Here is a 24,085-nt window from a genome sequence, read left to right as displayed (position 1 = left end):
AGTCTGGCAGTGCAAAGAGGTGAAGAAACTGATTCACGACTTTATTCTGAGAGACTGATACTGAAACCTTGTACTTAGCTACACTGCACTGTAATGTATTTGCTGTGGTCCGACTGATGAACTTTCTTAAAACCTCCCTAAAACTCCTTAATACCTCACATAAAGATATCAGCACAACACGAGAAGAAATAAATCTTCGCTTAAATATCACTTCATTAACAAGTAAATTAGTAAATAAATCCCCTAGCACAGCTAAGTACATACATTAGTATGAAATTGGTGGGCTACTTTTTACCCAGATATTGAGACATATTTTTACAGTATGTGATGTATGTGATGTTATTATTGCTTCTTTTTAAGGCTCTACACATTTTAAATCAGTCTGAAATTTTGGAATTTTATGTCAAATATTGAGGATTTCAAGACTTGTATTTATTTTATGTAATGTCCTTTGATTTTCTTCAATTTTGTGATGCCTTCATTCTTCAGACTTATCTGCAGTGTAGTTGACCATTGTTGATGATGTCTTAAAAAATGCACTATTATTAGATTTCATTTGATTTAGTCGTTTTAATTTTAATTTTATTTTATTACATCCTATGTCTTATAAACTATTAAAAATGAATCAAGTTCACGTACATTAAGCCCCGCCCTTTAGTACATGTGAGACGCGTTGCCCCGCCCCCTCCCGCAGGCTCCGATGTGACTTATGGGCGTTGATTTCCGGTATTTCATGTCTGGATTTTCAGGTTTCACCGTGTGTGGGTAATGTGTGTGAGTGTGCATGTGTGTGTGCGTGCTGCATGTGTGTGTGTGCTGCATGTGTGAGCGACAGTGTGGGAGAGTTTGTAGTGCGGCTGTAAACGTCCCCAGCTCGGATACTGTCACCGCTTTGCACCGCAGGCAGGCTCCGTGCTCCTACATGCAAGTTACCGTCGCGGCTCCACAATCGTTGGCCAGCAATGACTGAGAGCCCCGCCACCAAACCAGCCGATGGGGAAGTGTGTCACCGCCCGAAGAACGGACTGAAACCGGAGAGAAACGGCTTGGTGAAGAGCCTCCACCGCTGCCATGAGCGGCAGCACAAGCGCCACTGCCAGCCCGAGGAGGAGGAGGTGAGGCCCGGGATGGGACGGGGAGGAGAGGCTGGTGAAGCCGGGGAAGCATCTACTGTGTGGACCCGTAAACGGCCGCACAGTAGCTGTCATTTTAATAAACTCTTGCGTTTTGTGGATTTGACAAGATAGACGTTTTAATGCGCTCACCGAGTCCTGCTGCGGATCATATCATGACAGTTAGTTGTCCAAACACCAAACTCCATAAAAAACATTTTATATTAAAGAGTTTTCGATCATTCTTAATGTTATATTCTTCCTCTAAACATGGATGAAAAGCTTTCTCTGAGTCATTCCGACACGGTTTTTGATTCGGCATAATCATAATTGCCCCAGGCATCACCTGAATGCATTAAAATCTCAACTTTATGCATGTATTCGCACTGCGCTCCACCGCCTCCTCCGTGGTTTCATATGAGGAAGGTTGTTAAAAAAGGCGGGTGTGAGAGCTCCTAAAGCTGATATTGCACTCGATTCTAGCTCTGTTCAGTGCATAATATTTGTGCCGAACTTAAGAAGAGGACTAGCTCTAGCATCGTTTTCTGACTTTAATTAGAGGCACAAACAAGGGGCAGTATAACCCCTAACAATTCATGGAAATGATCATATAGTATGCCATGATGCACATACCATGAGAACGAGTCAAACAACTTGGGACAGTTCCCATTTCTCTGCCTGGATCATAGCAATAGATTTAAAGGTTCCAGACTTATCAGTTGATGGTGTGTTTGTCTTCGAGGGAATGTGGTGTGTTTCATATTGGCTGCTCCTCTCTATTCAAGATTGAGCCGAAACTGAAATGTTTGGCAGTAAAAGTTTGTAAAAATTCCACTTTCTTAAGTTGGTGACTTTCTCTACAGCTGAGAAACTGAAACTGCTACGAGTTAGTGAGCAGGGACACACTGAACCAGTGCACCTGTTCAGTTAATGGTGTCCATCGAGACTGCATGCATGATGTGAAAGAGTGTTTTTCAAAGATGCTAATGAAATTTCCACCCTTGGGTGCACCCTCTGTTGCTGTCCCAATTAACAGCTCCCCTCTGACTACATCATTGGCTGCTGTCACACACATGGGCATTTAGACTCATAGATTTGTTGTGACACAGTGATTTGAGTGTGATTGTTGCATTGCTAAACTGGAGGAAAAAGCTGAATAGTATTTTCAAAGCTCTCCTGGTAGCTGGGTCTCTGTTTAAACCTTTTTTGAAGCCGTTTTCTTCTACATTACAATGGATGAAAAGTCAAAACATTTTCAGTGACTGTCGGTCATAGTGTGATAGTAATAATTCACTGAGATAACTAAGTTTATTCCCATCACTAGACATTATGGCCCATATAACAAAGCAATGCTCTGCTGCTAAACTGCACTGGTCAGCTAAGAGAGTGAGCGCCTGGTGACTGAACCTCAGCTGATTACAGTTCATGCAGATGTCAGCGCCGCTACTCTGCGAGGTATTTGAGAGAAAGGCATGACCGATCACATGTAGCGCCTAATGGCCATGAGCACAGAGACAAGCATGATGGGAAAGGAAATTGCATAATGTCTGTGAGTAGTGAGCTTCTGTCCATCCAGTTTATAAAGATGGAGAAAGATGGAGAAAATAGACAAGAATTTTCTTTACGAGCGGTACACATGTAAAGTTTATTATTACATTGTAGATCACTTAGCACTGAGTTTACAGATTTCCATCAACGCAGCCAGTTCTTCCCTTATTTGGAAGTCAAATCTTTCCTCTGTGGCTTGTCACACAGTGTTTTCTTTCCTGTATAGCTATTGTACAACTGACCAGAACTCAATACAGTGTTCTTATCACCCACCCACTTACAATTTGGCTGCACATAAGTCACCTTGGAGGGAGTCACAGAAACCGTACCCAACTATAACAAAAGACAAAAGTGTGTTCTACCATAAGAACAAAAGGAGAGGGACCCACAGGCGTACATTTATATAAAGAATATTCCAAATACTAAGATTTATTCCAGCTAAGGCAGTAGTGTGGTGAATGTGTTTACATGACAAACCTGTATACATGGATATGCAATGTAACCTTGTGTCCTTTTCCTGCCATGTTTAACAGTAGCTCTGCTCCTTGTCTAAATGAAACTGTCCGTGCAATATTTACATAACCCAAAAGCAAACTGAATACAGTGTTTACATGCCAAAGAAGCCATGACTCCATTTCTTCGATATCAGTTAAGTGACAATTCATATTTAAAATGTTATTCTTTCTTGTTAGAAGATTTATTTAAACTCTAAAACTGGCATAATTCCAGCCTGAACATTTGGATTTTTAACATCTCATATGCAGTTTTCATGTTTCAATATATAAACAGAACATCGTAAAAACCCAGATCTGACCCTGATCTGTGTTACTTTATTTGAATATCTCTGAAACACTATAATGGGGTTAGGAAACTATTACAGGAGCTATTACAAATGAATTGTAATCCTGACTTAAATGGATAGAATAATAACACTCAAAGCAATAGCTTCAATTATCTTCTCTTCAGTAACATATTTCAGCATTCATAATGGTATTTATGAGTGATTTTGTTTTGTCTGATGTTTCAGTACAGTCGATTTTCTGGTTTCTTCGTCACCTAGGTGCACGCAGCCTCCCGTCGTGGCAGCCTGTACAGTCGGCCCTTCATTGAGTCTTTTGAGGAGACACCCATGCTGGTGGCAGTGCTCACCTACATGGGCTACGGCATCCTGACAATCTTTGGCTACCTCCGCGACTTCCTCCGTCACTGGAAGATCGAGAGGTGCTACATCGCCAGAGAGAAGGAGGAGCAAAAGGTAAGAGGAAGACACAGTCACAGTATGGAAAGTTACAGGAAGAGGAAAAATGCACAACCGAAACAACAAGATAATTTCAGGAATGAGTATCCAAACGTCATCAGGCAAGTCTGGAAAAGATTTTACTGATCTAAACAGGTTTGGTGTAATGCCCTGGCTGGTTTCCCTACGATGATGGCACTTTCTGAAAGCAGACACATGCATTGTGCAGTCAGTATACTGTGCCTTTTTATAATGACTGTAATATTATCATTGTCATGGGTTGCACAGTGCCAATGCTGTGAGTGAAATTGCTGTCAAGGAAGAGGAGGCAGGATGCATTTCAGGTGTGGAGTGAAACTGATTTAGTAGACCGAGCTCTAATTACTGCACATGTTGCCTGGTGACTCAACGGAGAAACAACAGTGGCAGCAAATGGAAAAAATAACCCTGATCCATTTGTTGTTTTCCTAACCACACTGAGGCAAAGTGATGTTTGCACACCACAAAGCCTCCAAACATTAGAAGCTATAGTACAGGCTCTCATATTTCCAACATCCTAACCTGCAATGCTTGAAGCTTTGGTGTTTGCAAAAGGAAAAAAGGAATAAAAAAGGATACACGTGGTTAGCAAAACCCCAGATCCATTTAATGTAATTTATTCCCCATGATTGTCTCCCAAACAGGAAACTGATTGCAGGAAAAGTGCTGGTGTATATGCTGAAACACTTAGCAGTGGAGATGGATTTGTGTGCCCCGCATACAAACACACTGAGGCTTTTATAATATTTGAAATATTCTCCCTGAGGCGGCATTGCTTTTCTTCACAATCGTGTGCAACGTGCCTACTTAAGGTCGCATTTTTGTCAACGCACATCTAATGGTGGATTTATCGGCACATTAGGAACGTGTCCTTCGACACTTAGATTGTTTTCAAAGTGTTATGTAATGTTTGATAGAGGAGCCCATTGTTTTAAGTACTTGGTTATGTTGAAGAAAGGAAGCTTGTGGAGTAGATATGGGGAAGTCGTTAAATCGCCCAGAGGATATTCCACAGATATTTCCTCCAAGAACTAAGGAAAATGAACTCCCTCGGTCATGTGTTTAGATTTGAAAGATTATATTTCTAGAGTTTAAATTCCTTCCAGCTAAGCTTTCCAAAAGAATGAGTGCCATGTAGTTCTTTGAAGTCATTAGTAGTTTTTTTTTAAACTTATAGAAAAAATTTCCATGATTTACAGTGAAATTCCTACTTTCTCTGCTGCTCAGGTCCTCTCTCTACTCCCTCTAATTATATTCTCTTTATTCACCCGTGTCTAGGACTTTGTTCCTCTCTACCAGGATTTTGAGAACTTTTACACCAGAAACCTGTACATGCGGATCAGAGACAACTGGAACAGGCCGATATGCAGTGTCCCGGGGGCCAAAATGGACCTGATGGAACGAACATCCCGCGACTACAACTGGACTTTCGAGTGAGAAAGACATACCTTTTTCATTAAAGACTGTAAACACTGTAATCCACAAGTTAACCTCCGGGTATTCAGTGCAGAGTTGGAGGCCACGAACAGCAAGAGAGAGTCGACTGTGTGGTTAACGTCCTAGGCAAGGTCTAGTTCTAACTGGGCTAACACTCTTATCTCCTGCAAGAAAAGTGACACATTTCAGTTTAGTCAAAGGACTGGGTAATGTTACGAGACTAGGGTTACACACACACCTCATAGGCCAGCGAAGACCATAAGTTACAGCAGTATAAAACACAATTTCATGTCGTTAGGTTGTATGAAAGAGGACACTGGCGGTAAGTGAAAATGGCTTCTGAGCTTTGAATATGTAATATTGTGGCGCGTGCAGTCATTATCAGTCACAGAGGGGATCTGGTTTCTTATATGGGAAAAACAGGGATAAGTTAGAACAGAACCAAATTGATTATTGAGCCATATATCAAACGAAAGTAGCTTATTGTGGATATGTCATATCTGTGTATATGTCAGCCAGTGGGTAACAGGAAACTGTTGTACAGAAATGCCAAACTAGCTTTGAGGCCATTTAGAAACAGTGTTGCCTTTACATACTTTGTCCACCAGAAAACGGTGACAAGTGGATTTATCCGGTGTAAAATGTTACACTCAGTATTTATCTAAAACTTGCATCCAAGGGATCTATATTAAGATTCTTGATGTTACCTGTTCAAACAAAAAACAATAAATGCTATTGGCCCATTTATTGTTTTTGGATTCCAAATATTGATCAGTATTTGCCTCAGAAATCCAGCATCGACAGGTTATTGTTTATTAATGTGAATAAGAAAAAAACTGCAACTAATGATTAAACTGGCAATTATTTCGTTTTTTGTGATTTTTTTATATTGTTTTGTGGGGTCTTTAAAATGTCAAAAAATATGTTTTTAAAAGGTTCATGAGTTTCTGAGAGCCAATGTTTTGTCCAGCTATTTTTTTTATCTTATTGCATCAACATTTGTTCTGCAACAGAAGATCTTCAATCAAAATTGTTGCAGATTTTTTTTTTCAGTCACTCACTCAAGTGTTATTATCCATTGTCAATGAAGCTGTCATTTAGTTTTTAGGTAACTCTAATCACTTAGTCTATAACAAATAAGGAAGTAATGAAAAATGCTTATGAACACCCCAGCATAAACTCTAACCCTTTTCCTGTTGTGCAAGGGGGAAAGACAAGACTTGGTAAACCTGTACAATTACATGTAGTTAAATAGAAGACAGAATCTGACCTAAAAAATAACCACAGAATTAAATCAGCACAATTTGGACACATTTGTAACAGAATATACATCATACTGTATATGAAAAAGTAGCATTTGTCACAGGTCTGGTGTACTAGATTGCATTATATTATACATAGTATGATTTGTTGTTTCCAAGCCATCTACATCAACTACACACAGAATCCACTTATTTGATATTTTTTTCTCCATGCAGAAACAAAGGGCACAGCTCAGTTGTACTACGAGCTGCGTCACACCTTAGTTTACTTACACTCAAGTCTAGTATGAGCCCAGTCCCAACAGCAATAACCACAGAGAACCTTATCTCCCCAGTGTAGATTAGATAAGACCACATTTGTTGGTAGTTTGAAATAAATCATTTCCTTCTGCTTTTATATGTTGTTTATAATTGTGATGCAGACTGTATCTTGTGACAGTGCTGAGAGGTGTTTGAGGAAAGACGCAAAGCTAGTTGCTTGGGACAGTTTTCTGTGTGTGTTTGTGTGAAGTTAGACGCTGTCGCACACTGCAACAAAAGGATAGGAAAAGCAAAAATCAGAGAGCATGGAGTGCCGGTGAGAAAATAAGGGGACAGCTGCATCAAACAACATGGCCGATCCTACATGAGATTGGAAAGAATGGAAAAACAAAGAAGACTTTCATGCTGTCCAGCCTTTCACCCCACTTCAATCTAGTTTTTAATTAGCTCTGCTGATCATTATTATTAATTGTACTAATAAGCCTGCAAAAACATTGGCCTCCTCTCATTGATTGTTTCCTCTGCCTGATTCTCTCTCTCTCCCAGGTACACAGGCCGGGTAGTACAGGATGTGATTAATTTGGGCTCCTATAATTATCTCGGCTTCGCTGAGAATACAGGTCCGTGTGCTGAGTCCGCAGCTGAGGTCACCATGAAGTACGGCGTCGGAGTTGCAAGCACCAGACAGGAGATTGGTACAAACACACAGCAGACACACCCAGTTATTGCTGTCACTGGAAGTTAACAGCAGCAATGTGGAGGGATTGATTCACCACAGTAAACACAGTATCGCAGAGCAGTTTGTTTAGTGATGCAGTGGAAACTTAAGTCATGGATTCTATCTGATTGCAATGCAAATATGGCAAGGCAAATGTTTTGGTTTTTTTTTTTTGCACAAATCTTGGGTCGCTTCAAAGAAACTATGGATTATGTTAAAGGTGTAGGGTTGCGATTCATCATTATTCTCTTCTTTCATTATTGATTAATCTGTTAGTGTTTTTTGATAAATGTTTAGTTTATAAAATTAAAAACATTGTTAAACAAAAAATACACATTACAGCTTCTCAGAAAAGTGACATATTTATGTCTTGTTTTTTTGAAGATTTCCATTTAGATCAACATAAAACACACAAAAACAGCAAATCCTTACATTTGAGAAGCTGGATCCAAAAAATTGAGTTTTTTTTGCTTGATAAATGGGCTGATTTACAAATTAAAATAAGACAAGAAAAAAGAATCAAAAACTTGATTAAAACAAACTCGAACGACTAAAATAAAAATATTTACATAAAAAGATTAATCAAAACACAAAGTAATTGTAACTGTAATTGAGTAGGTACTGAAAACTAGAGTAATTGTCTTGAAAGGTCCTATTCAATAAATAAGTCCAAAACTACCCTTATGTACCACAGTATCAAGCTTAAAAATCTGGTAAAATAATATCTGGAGGGTAGAGCTCTCTTCGAGGGTTTGTATTTGGTTTAATAATCTGGAGTTGAAGCCAGACTGCAGAGCAAGTCTGATAAGATCCAGATGAGCCTGGAGGGAGTGAAGAAGACCATCTGGTTAGCAGATATTTACTGATGGAGTAGAACCACTGACGCCTATCCTCCTACACAGAGAGAAAAGGCCTGCCCACATTTTGATAAAGAGAGCAGTAGTGTGTGCTCCATGAGAGCCGTCAGCTGGAAATATTGTGAGTCGATACCCACATATACTGTGCATGTACAGGAGGTGTAATGTAATATAGCACTGAGAGATAGATGGACTCCATGAGCTGATGGAAGTTTTATGATGTATGTGCTTTGAAAGATTGCAGTTTTCTGGCATTATTTAGCCACAGAGGTAGTAACATAAAGGAATAGTTCAACTTATTTTGGATAATATGCCTATTTGTTTTCTTACTCTCTGTTAAATAAGATTGTCATTAGCCAATCTGCACAAAACCAAAGGCCTGGCAACTTTACACTGAAGACAAGACTCCAGTAGGATCTCTGTGCCTGGCCAAGACATAGTCTAGCACATTGTCACCTTTACAACCACAGTTCATTTTTACACATTGTTCAAGCCATACAAAAAAATTATGGACACAGCTGCATGTTAATTACAGAGCTTTTAAGGTGCTGATGAGGTGAATATTGGAACTGACAGACTTTACTGAAAAATCTCATGCTGTTATTATTATGCTTTTAATAAAACACTCACTATTCAGTAGTAGCAGGCCTATACCTATATGTAGGTATACAGTGGCTTCAGAAAGTATTCAGACCCCTGCACTTTTTGCACACTTGATTGTGTTGTAGCTTTAATTTTAAATGGATAAAATTGCTACTTTAAGACTGGGATGACGGTTCACCTTTCAGCACAACAATGACCCGAAGCACACAGCCAAGAAAATGCTGGAATGGCTTCATGACGAGTCTGTAACCGTCCTTGAGTGACCCAGCCAAAGCCCAGACTTGAACCCCATGGGACATCTGAAGAGGACGGTTCACAGATGCTTCCCATCCAGTCTGACAGAGCTTGAGAGGATCTGCCAGGAAGAATGGGATAAACTGCCCAAATCCACGTGTGCAGAGCTTGTAGAGATTTACCCAAGAAGACTCGAAGCTGTAATTGCTTCCAAAGGAGATTCTACAAAGAACTGAATTGAGGGTCTGAATACTTTTGTAAACGAGTCTTCTGCTTTAGATTTTTGATACATTTGCAAAGAATTCTAAAAACATGCTTTCACCTCATCGTTATGGTTTATTCAATGATTCAATGATTGAGGGCAGAAAATGGCAATTTTACCCATTTACGATACAATAAAGTGCGCAAAAGGTGAAGGGGTCTGAATACTTTCTGACACTACTGTAGATCTTTGAGGTTGTGATTGACATGTGTTTGTGGTGACCCTCCATATGTCTGTATCTCAGGCAACCTGGACAGACACGAGGAGATGGAGAAACAGGTGGCTAAGTTCCTTGGTGTAGAGTCAGCCATGGCGTTTGGGATGGGGTTTGCAACCAACTCCATGAACATACCAGCGCTGGCTGGCAAGGTAAGGTCCACAGGTGATACCTGTGCTCTGTAGAGCTGGTTTATTCTTGCAGCACATTTCTTATTTCTACTCTTAGACCTCCTACTTATAATTATGACAGATTTTCTGTATGTTGACACAGCACATTTTTCCCTTTTCTCTGTCTGTCCTCGGTCTCGCTCTCACTTCCTCTCTTTATATTAAGTGAATGTACGTTTTTATTGGAGCGTCAGCTCATGTGTAATTGCCAAAGATGAAGTGATGAAGTTTACTGCCTAGCACTTTTGTTTGTTCAAGGATGAATACAGTCTCTGTCAAAAACATTCCATAACATCACACTATCAGAAGGCACCAGTAGCACCAAATACACAAAACCACCCTCTGGCACCATATCAGGAGGAAACTTCCTGTTCACACAAGTGAATAGTAGCTTGACTGCATATCAGGGTGAAAAATAACAAAGGGTTCAGACCAGTCTGCTTTCTCACATTGCTGCTGGTGTTTGGCAGGCATATCCTTCACTACACAGTTGAGTGGAATCAGTAGAGAGTGTGAGACTGCTGCTTTAATTTTTTTAGTTTTCTTGTGATATTATGCAAACCTTTTGTGTACATTTCCAAAATCAGCATAGTCGCTCAGTGGCTTCCCTTAAACAGCAAACAATGCAATCAGTAGAAAATACAAAATATGTACCAAACTGATTTTTAAGTAGGTCAGTGTGTGCAATGCTATCTGCTACCTCAGATGGGGAAAAAAAAAATCATATGTATGAATAATTTATGCTAATTAATGTTGGACTGGTGTCCTGCAGGGCTGTCTGATTCTGAGTGATGAACTGAACCATGCCTCTCTGGTGCTGGGAGCCAGACTCTCTGGGTCTACCATCAGAGTCTTCAAACACAACAGTGAGTGTGATTACAAATGGGTCCTACTGTCATCTGTCTCCTAAATGCATTTATAGATCCATGCATTTTCTCTGTCCACCTGCATCCTCAGGTCTGTTTCTGTCTGTCAGTCCCTCAGTTCAAGTGGTTTGCCTTTATATTCATTCATTGCTTCTCTCTCTTATTACTGTTTTTGTCCCAAATCATTAATGTATTTGTAGCGAAGATGTTTTTATCTTACTTATCCTTCCATATGGTGTATGGCACCACTGTTTGGTAATTTGGTGTCATCACTTTGTGGAAATGATGGTACATAACAATATATACACACACTGTTGGGGAGCTAGCTCTGCGGTTTATACCTCTGCTTTAGTCTCAGATCATAATTTCAGTATTTTGAAAAATCTGACCAAGCCAGATTGAGTTTTGTTTTGGAATGGAAATTAGCTAACACGTCAGTTTTTGAAGGGAGACATTTTGCCATGTCAAAGTTGGTAAAACACAAATGATAAAAATTAATGATGGCTAAATCAACACCAGCAAACTGGTGCTGTTCATACTAGCTCACGGTCACACTGTCACGGCTTACTGAGACACTTAATTATAATAGAAGAATAGCCATCATGCTATTAGTAACGCCTGTCCTTTTCATAATATGAGTCAGATTTTCAGCTGTTGACAAGTCATATTTGCATTCAGCACACAGTGTCATCTTTCTGTGAACACTCACAACACACTCGACCTCATTTTCACACCCACACACACACACACACACAAAAAAAAAAAAAACCTGTTGTTTTATGCCAAATGCAGAGCAGGCTAGCTAGCTGCTAATAGTGATGGCGTAGCTATACTAAAATAAATGTATTGAGCATGTCCTTAACGTGGCTCATAAAATAAGGTTAATTTTTCGTCCTATATAACATGAGACACATGATTTATATTGTGTAATTATTTGTGTGTGTAAGTAGTTTTAAAAATGATTCGCGCCTAGTTGTTTAATATAGCTAGCTAGGGTAACGAGTAGCAGCTTGCCTCCGCAGCTGTAGCCACACGCTAACATTTGTGTTATTCTTTAACAAATAATCTGGTGGATAATCTAGCTGGGTCAACTTCTGTATTACAATAATGATAATGCTGTGTTAATATTCATTACTTATTTCTGTGTAATTATCAACTAATGTTTAGCAACGTTTTCACTTCTAATGTTCCCATTAGCATCCAGCTAATGAACTAAAACTCCTCAGGTTGGCATGTCGACTAGTCGCTTGTTTATTTCTACTGCTTAGTCAGTTCAGCAACTTGCTACAGCCACAAACCAATCAAATCTGCAATTTATTCCACAGGTAATTTTTTTTTTTTTTTTTGGAGTGGTGTAAAAAGATGATTCACTGGTTGTCATGTTTTACTAAAATATGGGATTGCTGAAGAGTTGAACTACAGCTAATGTGCTAAGAACTGCTTGTGGTTTACTGCCCCTGTGAATACCACAACTTTTGAATGTACTCGTCTCTTGATTTTCCTCTCAGATATGCAGAGCCTTGAGAAACTGCTGAGAGAAGCTATAATTCATGGGCAGCCCAGGACTCACAGACCATGGAAGAAGATCCTCATAGTGGTGGAGGGCATTTACAGGTAGTTTATCCTTTTTCTTCGTAACCCAGACTAAAATATTTCCCATGTAAAAATCGAACTTCAAAATGACAATCCAAATAAAATCTTTGCAGACAGACACTGAAGGGCATTTGGATTTCGCTGTACAGTATCTCTCTTTTCTTTGTTTATTGACCTTCCGAGCTGTTTGGTGCTCATTGAAATTGTAAAATATGTGTTATCAGTAGTGGAAGTAAGTCTGGGTAGACCAGTGTTTGGAGCATTATCCAAAAGCATAGAGCAAGTAAGGGTTGTCCTTTTCAAAGTCCCTGTGATTTCCTTCCTAGTTTCAACATGAGTACTGCCAGATTAAATTGCACAAGTTTCAGATTGCGTGCATTGGTAAATCAAGTTCTACACTGAGAAAAAGCAGATCATAGTAATTTTTTTCCACTCTGATATTGCCAGTGACATGATTACTTCAGTCGTACATTTTAAAAGTTAACATAATATTTCAAGGATAATGCTTTCTATCCAGTTGTCATTCAGATGAATGGCATTTTCTCGACACTGACTTTAACACTTTCTGCTTGGCTTTTCCTCTCTTCAGCATGGAGGGGAGTATAGTTCGCCTGCCAGAAGTGATTGCCCTGAAGAAGCGCTACCGGGCTTACCTTTACCTAGACGAAGCCCACAGCATAGGGGCACTGGGGCCCAGAGGGAGAGGTGTGGTTGATTACTTTGGCCTAGATCCCTGTGATGTGGATGTCATGATGGGCACATTTACCAAGAGCTTTGGTGCTGCGGGGGGATACATCGCAGGGAAACAGGTGAGGATGGAGGATTGTGGGTTTATTTTACACATTTCATGTGTTTTTGAAGGCAACATTATAAAGAAAGATAGGAAAGATGAAATACTATGTATACTCTAAATGCAGGTTCAATATATACATTTCAGTAACCCAGGGTTAATTTACCCTGTAACACTCATGCTATATGTACTAGTTTAGGTACATGCAATCTCTCAAGATCAGAGGTTACACTGTCAAGTGGCAAAGTTTGAACTCTGACAAAAAGGACACCTGTCATCCCAGCAATGTGGATTTACAACCTTGCAGTTCATCTATGCTGCATTCCTGACATACTAGCCTGTTCCTTGACACGTCATTGTGATGACACCATCTTATCAAAACAAAGCTAAATCCTGATTTCAAGACATTTTTTTTCTCCAGGAAACACTGAAAGATTGTGACATGTTAGAACTGCTGACGTTCATAAACAAAAGATACTAAAAATTTAATCTGTGCAGATGTGTAACTGTGTTTAAAACAAGTGAAAATGTTTAATGGCCAGACTTACTTCATCATCCACTCTTACCACCTTCACTGCATTCTCAGTTTTTTTTGTTTTGTTTTTTGTTTGTTTTTTTTTTTTTGTATTCAAGTTGCATGTAGCTTACAATAAGGTGTTAATAACCAGCATGTCTTTCAAACACTGTAACAATGCAGTAAAGAAGGATGTTATCTTAAAATCTTATTTTGTGAGTGGCAGGGAAAAAAATCTGTTCTCAACAGAGCTACACGTTCCTCAGCTTTACTGCATAAAGTTTGCATGGAATGTCTGAGTCTTTTCCATTCTTAAAATGTGCAAAACAGTATATTGTTTGTTGAAAATGTAAGGATTACACGCAGTTGTTCATATGCATGACTAAAGCAAGCAGTAAAACTAATCTGTGCCAAGTCTCAGTTATAAAGAGTACCAAAGCCTCCATGCTTACAGAGACGATAGAGGAGTAAGAGCAGTGCTGTTCATGCATATGTACTTACACATCCTGTGTATCTGCTGGGTTTAGGAGCTTATTGAGTACCTGCGCTCCCATTCTCACAGTGCAGTCTACGCCACCTCCATGTCTCCTCCTGTGGTGGAGCAAATCATCACTTCTATGAAGTGCATTATGGGAGAGGATGGCACAACAATAGGTGAGTCCACATTGGTAAGACAATATTGAACTTTTTGTAGATATAATAAATCTAAGGGTGTATTGAAAATGACTGTGATATTTAGAAAATGAAATATTGATATGGTCTTAATAATGCACACATGATAATATCATTATGGCAGATGTCAGGCACTGTGAAGCTTTTGTTTATCGTTCAGCCTTTTCGCTGTCCATTAAGTGCACTTGTTATTTTTGTACACGTTTGTACAGTTATGGTTACAGTCTCTCTTTCCAACTCCCTACACTTGTTAAATTCATTTGCCCAAAAAGAGACAAAACACACAATAAACAAAGTAAAAGATAATTTGACAGATAACTTTATTATTGTCATTACTATTATTTTCAAATTTTCTATAGATATCATGATAATATTGTTATCATTCAATCTTTTTGCCATGATAATTGTGTAGTAAATGTCTGATATTGTGACGGACAAATAAAACCTCTTCATTCTTTACACACATAATATGTAAAAAGGGTTTTGTCTTTGAAACATAATTAACTGGGCTCTCCTGTCCTCTACCTTTCATATCACACCAGTGTTTATTTCTACACTGATCCTTAAGAGAGATCCCCAAGGAGTCAGAGTCATAACAGGAGTCTGTGGTTGAGAACTGCCATGTTTGACTTTATGATGCAATAAAAGCATGGAGATGTTTGTGAATGTAGAGCATGAACCAACTCTGACTGATCCCAACATTACAGATACAACAACAAAAAAAAAACAAAGTAAAGAAAACAAGATTTTTTTTGAACAAAATTAGCCCCTTTTTATTTTCTTTACATCACAACCATAAAGACAAGCCCCCTGATGTCTTCAGAAAGCTTGAAGTTCAAAGAAAGCTTTTTTTAAAATGTCATCAGTTCTTTTAAATGTTCAAAATCTCCTACAAGGTCAAACAATACCATTTAAAGTTATAACAGGGTTACATCTCCTGGTTGAAAGTAGGTGAAAACAGAGACAAAAACATGACAACCAGAGAGTTTGAGGGAGTTAGGGTAGAAGTGAAAATAAGTGAAAAAAGTGATTTTATTTTCCAGTTATCTCAATACCAATCTCACAAAGACTATCAAAATGTGGGGGAGGATGGGACAAGGTTGTGGTGCCAAATAAAAGGAAATCACCAAAAAAAAACGAATAAACTTCTACTCTACACAAAAAGTTGACGATGAACTTACCTACTGTCCTGCCTCCCACCACAAATCTTATATTCCTCATTAGTTTTCTCTAACAGTTCAGCTAAGAACAGAGTGAATGAGAGAGAGTGAACTTTCCAGGAGTCTTCCTTTTATTTAGGGCCCTGAATGATGATAGGCCAAATTAGAGCCAGGGAAGCAATGAACAAGCATGACCGGACAGCAACAGACACCAATCAGACTAGTTAGCACCTGGAGAGAAAACGGGGGAGGAGGAGAGAGACAGGAGGAAATAAAAGCACAAACTTTGCCCCTGTCTGGCATGTAAAGCCCATTAAAAGTTCTAGTGGAGTAGCATATGACAAGGTCAAGGCTTTACTCTGTGGATGGCAAAGGAAGTGACAGCAACAAAGGCTCTGACTGAATAACATGTCAGATATATTGAAAGCTCTGAAGTGAAAATAGACCAGGAGTGACAAACATCAGACTCACATTTACAGAATAATCTGCACAAAGCAACATGTCACACTAGAAAAGGTGGTGAGTCATGCAAAGAAAATGTTCAGATATGTGTCTTTACATTAACACATTACATTTCTCTAAGGAAACTAATATATTCACTGCACAATTAGCACATCAGGATGTTGCGCTGCATTAATATAATCTTAGTCGCTGTAATGCTCATCAGTAGCCACCAGGTGTCAGTGCAACTGCAGTTGTCTCCTCTTATTCCAGCTGTTCTGCTTAGAGGAGAGTGGAAGCTGTGGCAATCCTTAAACTCATTCTTGATTCTTTAGCTTTGTCTGAATGAATTCTGTTCGGTTCTATTCATTCAGTGACTTCTGATTTTCTTATTAATGATAAAAGTGTGCTAAATTTTATATAGTGAACATTTCTTTTTGCCCAAGGTTGATCCTCCTAGGTTGTGCACAATTCCACCTCCTTCACTGGGACTGGCGAACCCCAAACTTAACCACAGTCCTGAGCCAAACTTTAAACATCTATGATCTAAACCTAAACCTAACAAATTAGTTGGAGGCCATTAAAGGCAGCACGCAGCCTGGGAGGAAGCACTGAGCTCAGTTTAGGTAGTTAATTGTACTTAACTGTGTTCACCTGCTGTATTCCAGTCTGTAAGTAGAGGGCTGGTAAAATTAGATCACAGAAAATGTGTAACATACAAGCCCTTCCATATAATACTGTCCTCAAGCTGCAAAGTATTTCCTACTTACTCTGCAAGTTATCGTATCCATTTTTTTCCCTGTGGATGGACAGCTATTTTTGCCTTTGTTCTACCTTTTTAACACAAAAACATTTTTGAATTTTTGATGCTGAGATAGACTCTTTGCAAAAATCTACATATAATAGTTTTTGTGAGTGGTTGGGGAAACTAAAACTGTGAGCGCACTAAACAAACTTTGTTGCCTTGTGTTTCAAGCAACCCCAGCTTTTCAAAGAACCCACTGAAGAAAACTCCTGTGGGAGTAGAAAAATATTACAGAGAAACTAAGAACTTTATCTCCCCATGGTGCCTGGATGCTGTAACACACGCATGTTTTCACACACTCATCTCACGGATGTGATTGTTTTCAGCTGCTTGTCAGCCATCTGTTTTCATCTTTTCAAAGCTGATTTCCTTTTTCTTTTCAACCAGAAATATCAGATCTGCTTAAGAAAAAGCATGTTTGAAAAGGAGAGGAGTCTTTGTTAAGCTCTGTCACTTCTTACATGTTTCTTACACTTTTTTTTTTGATTTGTTTGCATTAGCATTGTTAAAACATTATTTACAGTTTAACTGTAACATCTGACTGGGTTCCTTATGATCCTTTGTGCATAACATATTCACATTTACCATAAGTGACCTAGTAACATGAGTGGTCAGCACACAGTAAATAAACTAGGAGGTTAAAAGGTCTAACTATCCTTTTTGAACACTGGATAGAAGTGTGGTGAACTGGTGTTTGTCAACTCTCGTGTTTGAGAGTCTCCTTTCGTCATCTCTAGGCTGTGAACGTGTGCGACAGCTGGCTGAGAACACAGTCTATTTCCGCAAGAGGCTTCGAGAAATGGGCTTCATCATCTACGGCAACAACGACTCTCCCGTCGTACCCATGATGCTCTACATGCCTGCCAAGATAGGGTGAGCCTCCAGCTCTGACTGGCTGCTGCTAGGAGACGTCAAACATTGATGTTTTATGACTCTGATAATATCATTATCAGGCTTTTGTTGTTTAACTTGTCTATTATTGAACAATTCTATAATTAGTGTTAATGTTCAGCTTTGACTCTGGAAATAGTTGTTTGATCAAAAGAGAGTCTTAACTCAAGGCCCTTACCAGCCTTTTGTGAAGCTTTCAACTGCATTTCACGATCTTCCTCAGCTGATTGAGTTGTCATAACATTTTAAAAGCTCCATTGAAGCCAGTAAGTGAACCTTGAACTAAGATTACAGTTAATATCAAACTATAATCAATACATTTAATCAATTACCCATGTTCATTCAGTCACAGGATGGTGACACTAAACCATTAAATTTGATTTGAAGGTCAATATGAAGCGTTTTTGTGTTTCAAATGTTATTATTGTGAAGCAGCGTCATGTTAGTCACATATAACACATACAACAATGTTACAAACACAATAAAAAAAATACAACTGAAACACAAATTGAAGATAATGTTAACACAGGCCCTCCAAATCCTTCCTACTAGTACATTTAAAAAAACTAAAGTGTTCTTGAAAAGTATCCATGAACATGGTAAGTCGCTGTCAGAGTGACATGTTGCAACAGTATAAGTTTCATTATTTTAAGAAGGCAATCAAACATTGTTGTCATCGTTGTGTAATTTTTTTTGTGTGTCCCTTGTGTTTGTCTCTCCAGAGCGTTTGGGAGGGAGATGCTGAAGAGGAACATTGGGGTGGTGGTGGTGGGCTTCCCTGCTACGCCCATCATCGAGTCCCGGGCACGCTTCTGCATCTCAGCCGCCCACACAAAAGACATGCTCGACAGGGTAAATAATACCTTTCACTTTTAGACAGATAAGAAACATTTCTCACTTAAAAGTATCTTTTTTAATTCTGCTCTCTATGGACAAACCCTGAGATATTAATTAGATACCATTATTAAAACATACAGTACAAATAGTTTACTGACTAAACAAGCATTTAAAAAATCTTCTTTTATGTTTGGACGCCTCAAACGAGACCGTTAACTCTCACTGGTGAAATCTCACTCTGCCAACTAATGACATGCAGCTCCTGCTCCTGCACGCTTACCTCGCTGTATGTGAGCCAAACCTGCATTGTTTCTCTTTTTTCTTTTTTTTTTTTCTTTTTTTTTATAAAAAAAAAAAGTATTTTTAGACTTCAAGGGTATTGATGGTGACCACTCATGCATAGCTAGATCTCACTATGCTCTGCCCACACAGGAGAAAGGTCTGGATGAAGCCATTATTATTCAGTGAAAAACACTCCGTGGACTTTCAAGACTTTCTTTAATTAGTCAGAATTGTCAGCCCTAAGCCTTAATTGCTCTAAGCTTTACTGGTGCGTCTGCTCAGTCTTGTTCCAGGGGGTCATAGCTAATTACTAGACTTGTGTACGCATCAAGTTTTTTGTCGAAGTTTTCCAGTGTGTAGCTTGTTAGCTTGATTTGCCAGGAGGGAGAGTGGGGGACAAAATGCCAATATTCCACAATTGGCTGGCAGTGGTACTGACTGATTTTTATTTAAAGTTGTACTCCTAAAAGTTAGAGCCCTCCTGTTCCAAGGTATTGTAATGACCTTCAAGAAACCAAGCAAGAGATCACTGTGACTGTGTGTGATTAAAGGGAAGAGGGGCAGTGTAATGGCTGGAAAACTGTTCTCTATTTGGGAGGACACAGGTTAGATCTGCTTGTGGAGAATTCTTTGAGTCTCTTCAGATGCACTGAATCTCGGCCGCCTCTTGCTGTGTCTCATATCATTATAACTGTCTCACTCTGGGATGATCTGAGTTTCAGGAGAAGTTCAGTTGAAGTGACTCCATTCAAAAAAAACGACAGTAAAGGATCAGCTGGGTCACTCTGCAGGTTAATGCAGTGTATGTTCACAGTCTGTTTCCAGTGTTTAGAGTTCAGACCTCCACTCCAGCCACCCTCTTTACTCATTGTGATGGTTTAGAGGAGCACAGAGCTTTGATCGCTCTTGGCATCACGTCAAAAAAGTGCCCACTCTGCTCAACAAAGGTTTCTCTGCTATACTGAAATGAGCTCACTGCAGAGCAGACCGCTCTTCCTCTTCCAGTCACTGTCTTGAGTTTTTATCACGCCTCCACACCAACGATAGCCGTGGATTTGGGCATTACGTATTCAGGTTTCCGTCTCATTCTTGTGAACGTGAAATCTCAAGAACACCTCGAGGGAATTTGTTTTAGGGGACTCAAGGATGACCTGATTAGAAGTTGGGGGTCAAAGGTCAATGTGAACTCACAAATCACTTTTCTTGGCCATAACTCAAGAATTCAAATGCTGATTATAACACAATTTAAAGAATCATCGAACGTGAAGAAATGATGAAGTGATGACGTTTTATATCCAAACGGTCAAAGGTCAACTTCACTATGACAATGATAATGTTCTGCAAAAATACAACATACATACAACCACAAGGCTGTAATTCTAGTTTATTGATTTGACTTGTAAGAGTCCACCTCCTCTACCTGAATGACCACCAGGATAGGGGGCGTCCTGTTCCACTGGTGGTTCACCACACACTCATTTTGCTGATGTTGAGCTTCAGGTGATGGTCATTGCACCATGTGACGATGCTCTCTATCAGTCCTCCGTACTCACTGTAAAAAAAATGACAACATGTTTCCCACTGGAAATTATCCACTCAAATCATACATGCCAGTATAATGACAACTTCCATTTCGCCCAAAAAAAACCAACCCAAAAACAAACATTTGGATTGTCCTTGAGGCTAAGATGGCTCAGATTGTATCTCCAGGAAGTGTTGTCTGTTCAGGACTGTTATCGGCTCCTGTTCTTCTTCTGGCACTTCAAAAAAATAAAAAATAAAATAAGCTGGAGACAGGCAGTGGGAGTATTGTAGTTCTTTTATCTGTCATGATGTTAAAACCCTTCTCTGTTAGCCTTTCTCTCTGTATCACTCCCTCACACTTTGATGTGTCATGTTGGTTTGTGTTTCTTTTACCTACTGGTGAGCTTTGGCAGTTTTGTCTTTTCATTTACACCCAACCCTACACATATACAAATAAACATCGACTCTTTTGTTATTGTCCTCTTTAAGACCTTTCATGTAATTTACCAGATTAATATCCAGCTTTAAATAAATGTCAAATAACCAACACTGACAACAAATAAGTGAGGACAGGAGCATTGATGCATACAAAGTCAATTGTAAGACAAGAATGGAGATGAATGACAGCGAGTGCAAACTGATATAAGGATACCTCAACTTCGAGCTACACTAATCAATATTTTTACACCAGCAGTAATGGGTGAAAGGAGTCTCTCATTGAAAGTAACATACAGAGAACGAGCACCTGACGCTGCAGTTCCCTGCAACTCTGTGGAGCAATATAACATCTTTCAGTTTATTGTTTGTATTTTATAGCCTGCAACTATTTTGGTTCACTCTCATCAGTGTCCTTTCTGGCCAGCAGTTGTTTCAGTGAAAAAGCAGACAGGGATCTTCATTGCATTGGCAGAAGGTTTTGAATGGAGTTGTCACAACTGCCATTTTCTCTGCCATGATCTCAACATCAAAGATTTTGTTACATCCTCAAGTGTCGTGGTTTGTGTTTACATTGTGTATAAGTGGAGTTCATGAGGAACAACAGGGATGATTAGGCCCTAATCTGTTCCCTGGTGGATACATTTTTAAATCTTCCAGATACACACAAAGCAAGCGAGTATGTGGACAATGACGTTGTCTATGCATAGGTGTTGGTTTAAAAAGCAAGTATATCAGTGACCTAACATATTCAACATGTCAGATTTTAGAGTTGATCATATATCTGTGCCCAAAAAATCAATTAATGCAGCTTTACATTAAAAATGCTGTCGATATCTTGTAAGGAGAAATTAAACAGCAAAGCCAAATTTTCAGGTTCCCAAAACATCAAATTGGATTAAAAATATTTTAATGATATTCAGTCCAAGTATTAGCTGCACCACACACTCACCAAACTTACACAGTTAGCTGTCTTTCCTTTTCTTACTTAAATAGCTGAAAACACCATAAGGAGCCTACCATACAAGCTCTTCAAATCCAGCTGGGGAACTCTGTCTCGTGTTCGCTTTAGTATCATGTAACGTCACATTTCACCTTGTTATTGTAAACCATACAGCAGCTTGAGATCTAGAAAGTTTCATCAGTCAGAAATAATGCACTCAGAGTTTCAGATTTGTATCGATGGCGTATCTCTATGAACTCATCGCCAACTTTACCCCATCAAGATGTCCTACTGGCGTCTTCACCTCACACCCAAGCAACAGGAATGAAATATCGCGTCCAACTGCAGCTTTAAAGTTTGTGGTCTCGTCTGTTTTAGGACAAGTTTGTGAATTAATCTTAAGAGACAGGTTTGTTTTTTTCCATACAATCTTGGTGCAGCTTTAAATTGGCTCGAGCCACATATTGCCCTTCATGTTGACAGTTTTTTTATTGTATAAATGTCTCCACAGGCTCTGAGTGTCATCAGCGAGGTAGGAGACCTTCTTCAGCTCAAGTACTCGCGACACAGAATACAGCCGTCTTTGGCGCGGCCTTTTGACGATAATGTGTATGAGGACATTGACGACTGATGAACCACTCCTCTCCTCAAGTGGCGTGAACCTGAACAACCCTCAGAAAATACAGAACGGATCAAGACAGATAACAAGTCTTCCACAAGGACCAAGATATGCACAGGTGCCCCTTGTCACTAGCTTGCCATAACGTAAAGCCCCCCAATGAAAGGCAAACACTTAAAACTGTCATTTAATTCTACCTTGCCTTACCTAAACATGCAGAACCTGTGGTGAACGCACTGAAAAACAGCACCTCTGCTTTTTCACGTGTACTTTTTATTTCTCTTTTTTTTTTTTTTTTTTTTTAGCATTTTGTGTTATGTTCGGATGTATGTGTGAATGTTTGTACTGCTTATATCATTCATAATGTTAAGTCTTGTTATGTATGTGAAGTAGACAGGTGTCAGCTTTCCAAATGTCTCTGAAACTGAGCCTCTGGGATATTTTTCATATTTTGGTTCAGAGGTGAACTTTATAAATTTGGATTACTTTTAGTCATTCAAAATTAAAAGATTAAAAAAAAAAAAAAATCCCATACATCTTTCATTCGTAACAGGTCAGTCATTGGTGCCATAGACTGAAAACAGATAGCACTGGATGTTGCATTGTTTGCACAGGACCACACAAGTCCCCATTATTTTAGCACCATCAACAAAGTTGGAGTCTATTTGTTAGAGCATTTTACACAGAATGAAATGGATTTGGCTGAAATAGAAACGCCATCCTTGGTCTAAGATTTAGATAATTGAATGAATCAGATCTTGAATTCCTTCCATTACGCAAATTTATGTTTTCTCCCCAATTACCTGACTGTTCTTTTGAGACTTGTTTCTGGTGGCAGTGTGCACTCTACTAGGTGCCTTTTTAGTTGTGTCAATGGTTCTGTTTTATGTTAAACCTTGAGAACTTTACCTAATCTTATTTGAGGAAGTAAGACTCATCAAAGACGCTAACAATGCCTACAACTACATTGTTCCTTAAACATGACTTGACTAAACTTCTCTGAACTAGACACCGTTTTGACAACAATACACTGTTGTCATTCCATCCTTCAACTCATGCTAAAAATATGAAGTTAGCATGGGAGTTAGGCATGGGACTTCTATCAATATTGTTTATGTAGAACTACAAAAAGGTGGCCAAATATTAGATGACTACACTCGCATGACGCAGGTGATTATCCCGATCAATGCGCTGTTTCAAAGGAATAGTTTTTGGGAAAGTCTGGAAACTTTTTTGGGAATGCATGTATATTCTTTTTTCCCAAAAGTACTTGGAAAGAAAATTGATACTACTCTCAAGTCTGTTTGGTAAAAACAGAGTTAGAGCCAACAAGCTTTGTTAGCCCGAGAGAGATAGGTCCAACCCATAACTTTTTGTATCTACTAGTGCAGTGTCCATTGAAAATGTGCCTGTCAACAGGAGCTGATTGCTTGTCCTGCGTTAATCCAGTTTGTAGCTTTCTTGAGAGCGTCATCCAAACAACTTAACACTCAAAAGTGCACTTTCTTGGGTCCAGAGCAATATACCCTGCAGTGTGTGTAGTCAGCCGATCTCATTTACTGCTGGAGTTGGCCGCTCTGCTCCAATAGTGTCTGGGTGATGGCATAGAAAGGGCCATTGCAGTTGAGTTCCACCTTTCCAAAAACCCTGCCATAATTACACTGTAACGTGTCAGGGTGCTGCAGCTCACAGTGTAGTTCTGCCTTTTTTGTCACGTCAGGTAAGGAGAATAGAAAAGCGATGTTTGAAGCTTTCT

The 24,085-nt window shown here is 39.3% G+C and overlaps 1 protein-coding gene across 1 annotated transcript; it reads left to right on the top strand.

Moving 5' to 3' along the window:
- The first annotated feature begins 736 nt into the window (after positions 1-736).
- Positions 737-22,856, top strand: LOC139614062 (serine palmitoyltransferase 2-like). The gene is made up of 12 exons (XM_071471158.1): positions 737-1,115; positions 3,721-3,915; positions 5,215-5,369; positions 7,443-7,591; positions 9,815-9,939; positions 10,730-10,823; positions 12,332-12,437; positions 13,006-13,225; positions 14,248-14,374; positions 17,536-17,671; positions 18,412-18,541; positions 22,222-22,856. Exons 1-12 carry the CDS (start codon positions 963-965, stop codon positions 22,339-22,341), a joined length of 1,710 nt encoding a protein of 569 aa, XP_071327259.1. The 5' UTR covers positions 737-962; the 3' UTR covers positions 22,342-22,856.
- Positions 22,857-24,085: the final 1,229 nt, after the last annotated feature.

Source organism: Trachinotus anak, unplaced genomic scaffold (assembly GCF_046630095.1).
Source record: "Trachinotus anak isolate AG129_WGS33_773 ecotype Australia unplaced genomic scaffold, CSIRO_AGI_Tana_v1 ptg000033l, whole genome shotgun sequence".
NCBI classification, from domain to species: Eukaryota; Metazoa; Chordata; class Actinopteri; order Carangiformes; family Carangidae; genus Trachinotus; species Trachinotus anak.
The sequence above is the reverse complement of the archived record's forward strand: the minus strand, read 5'-3'. Positions and strand labels throughout refer to the sequence as shown.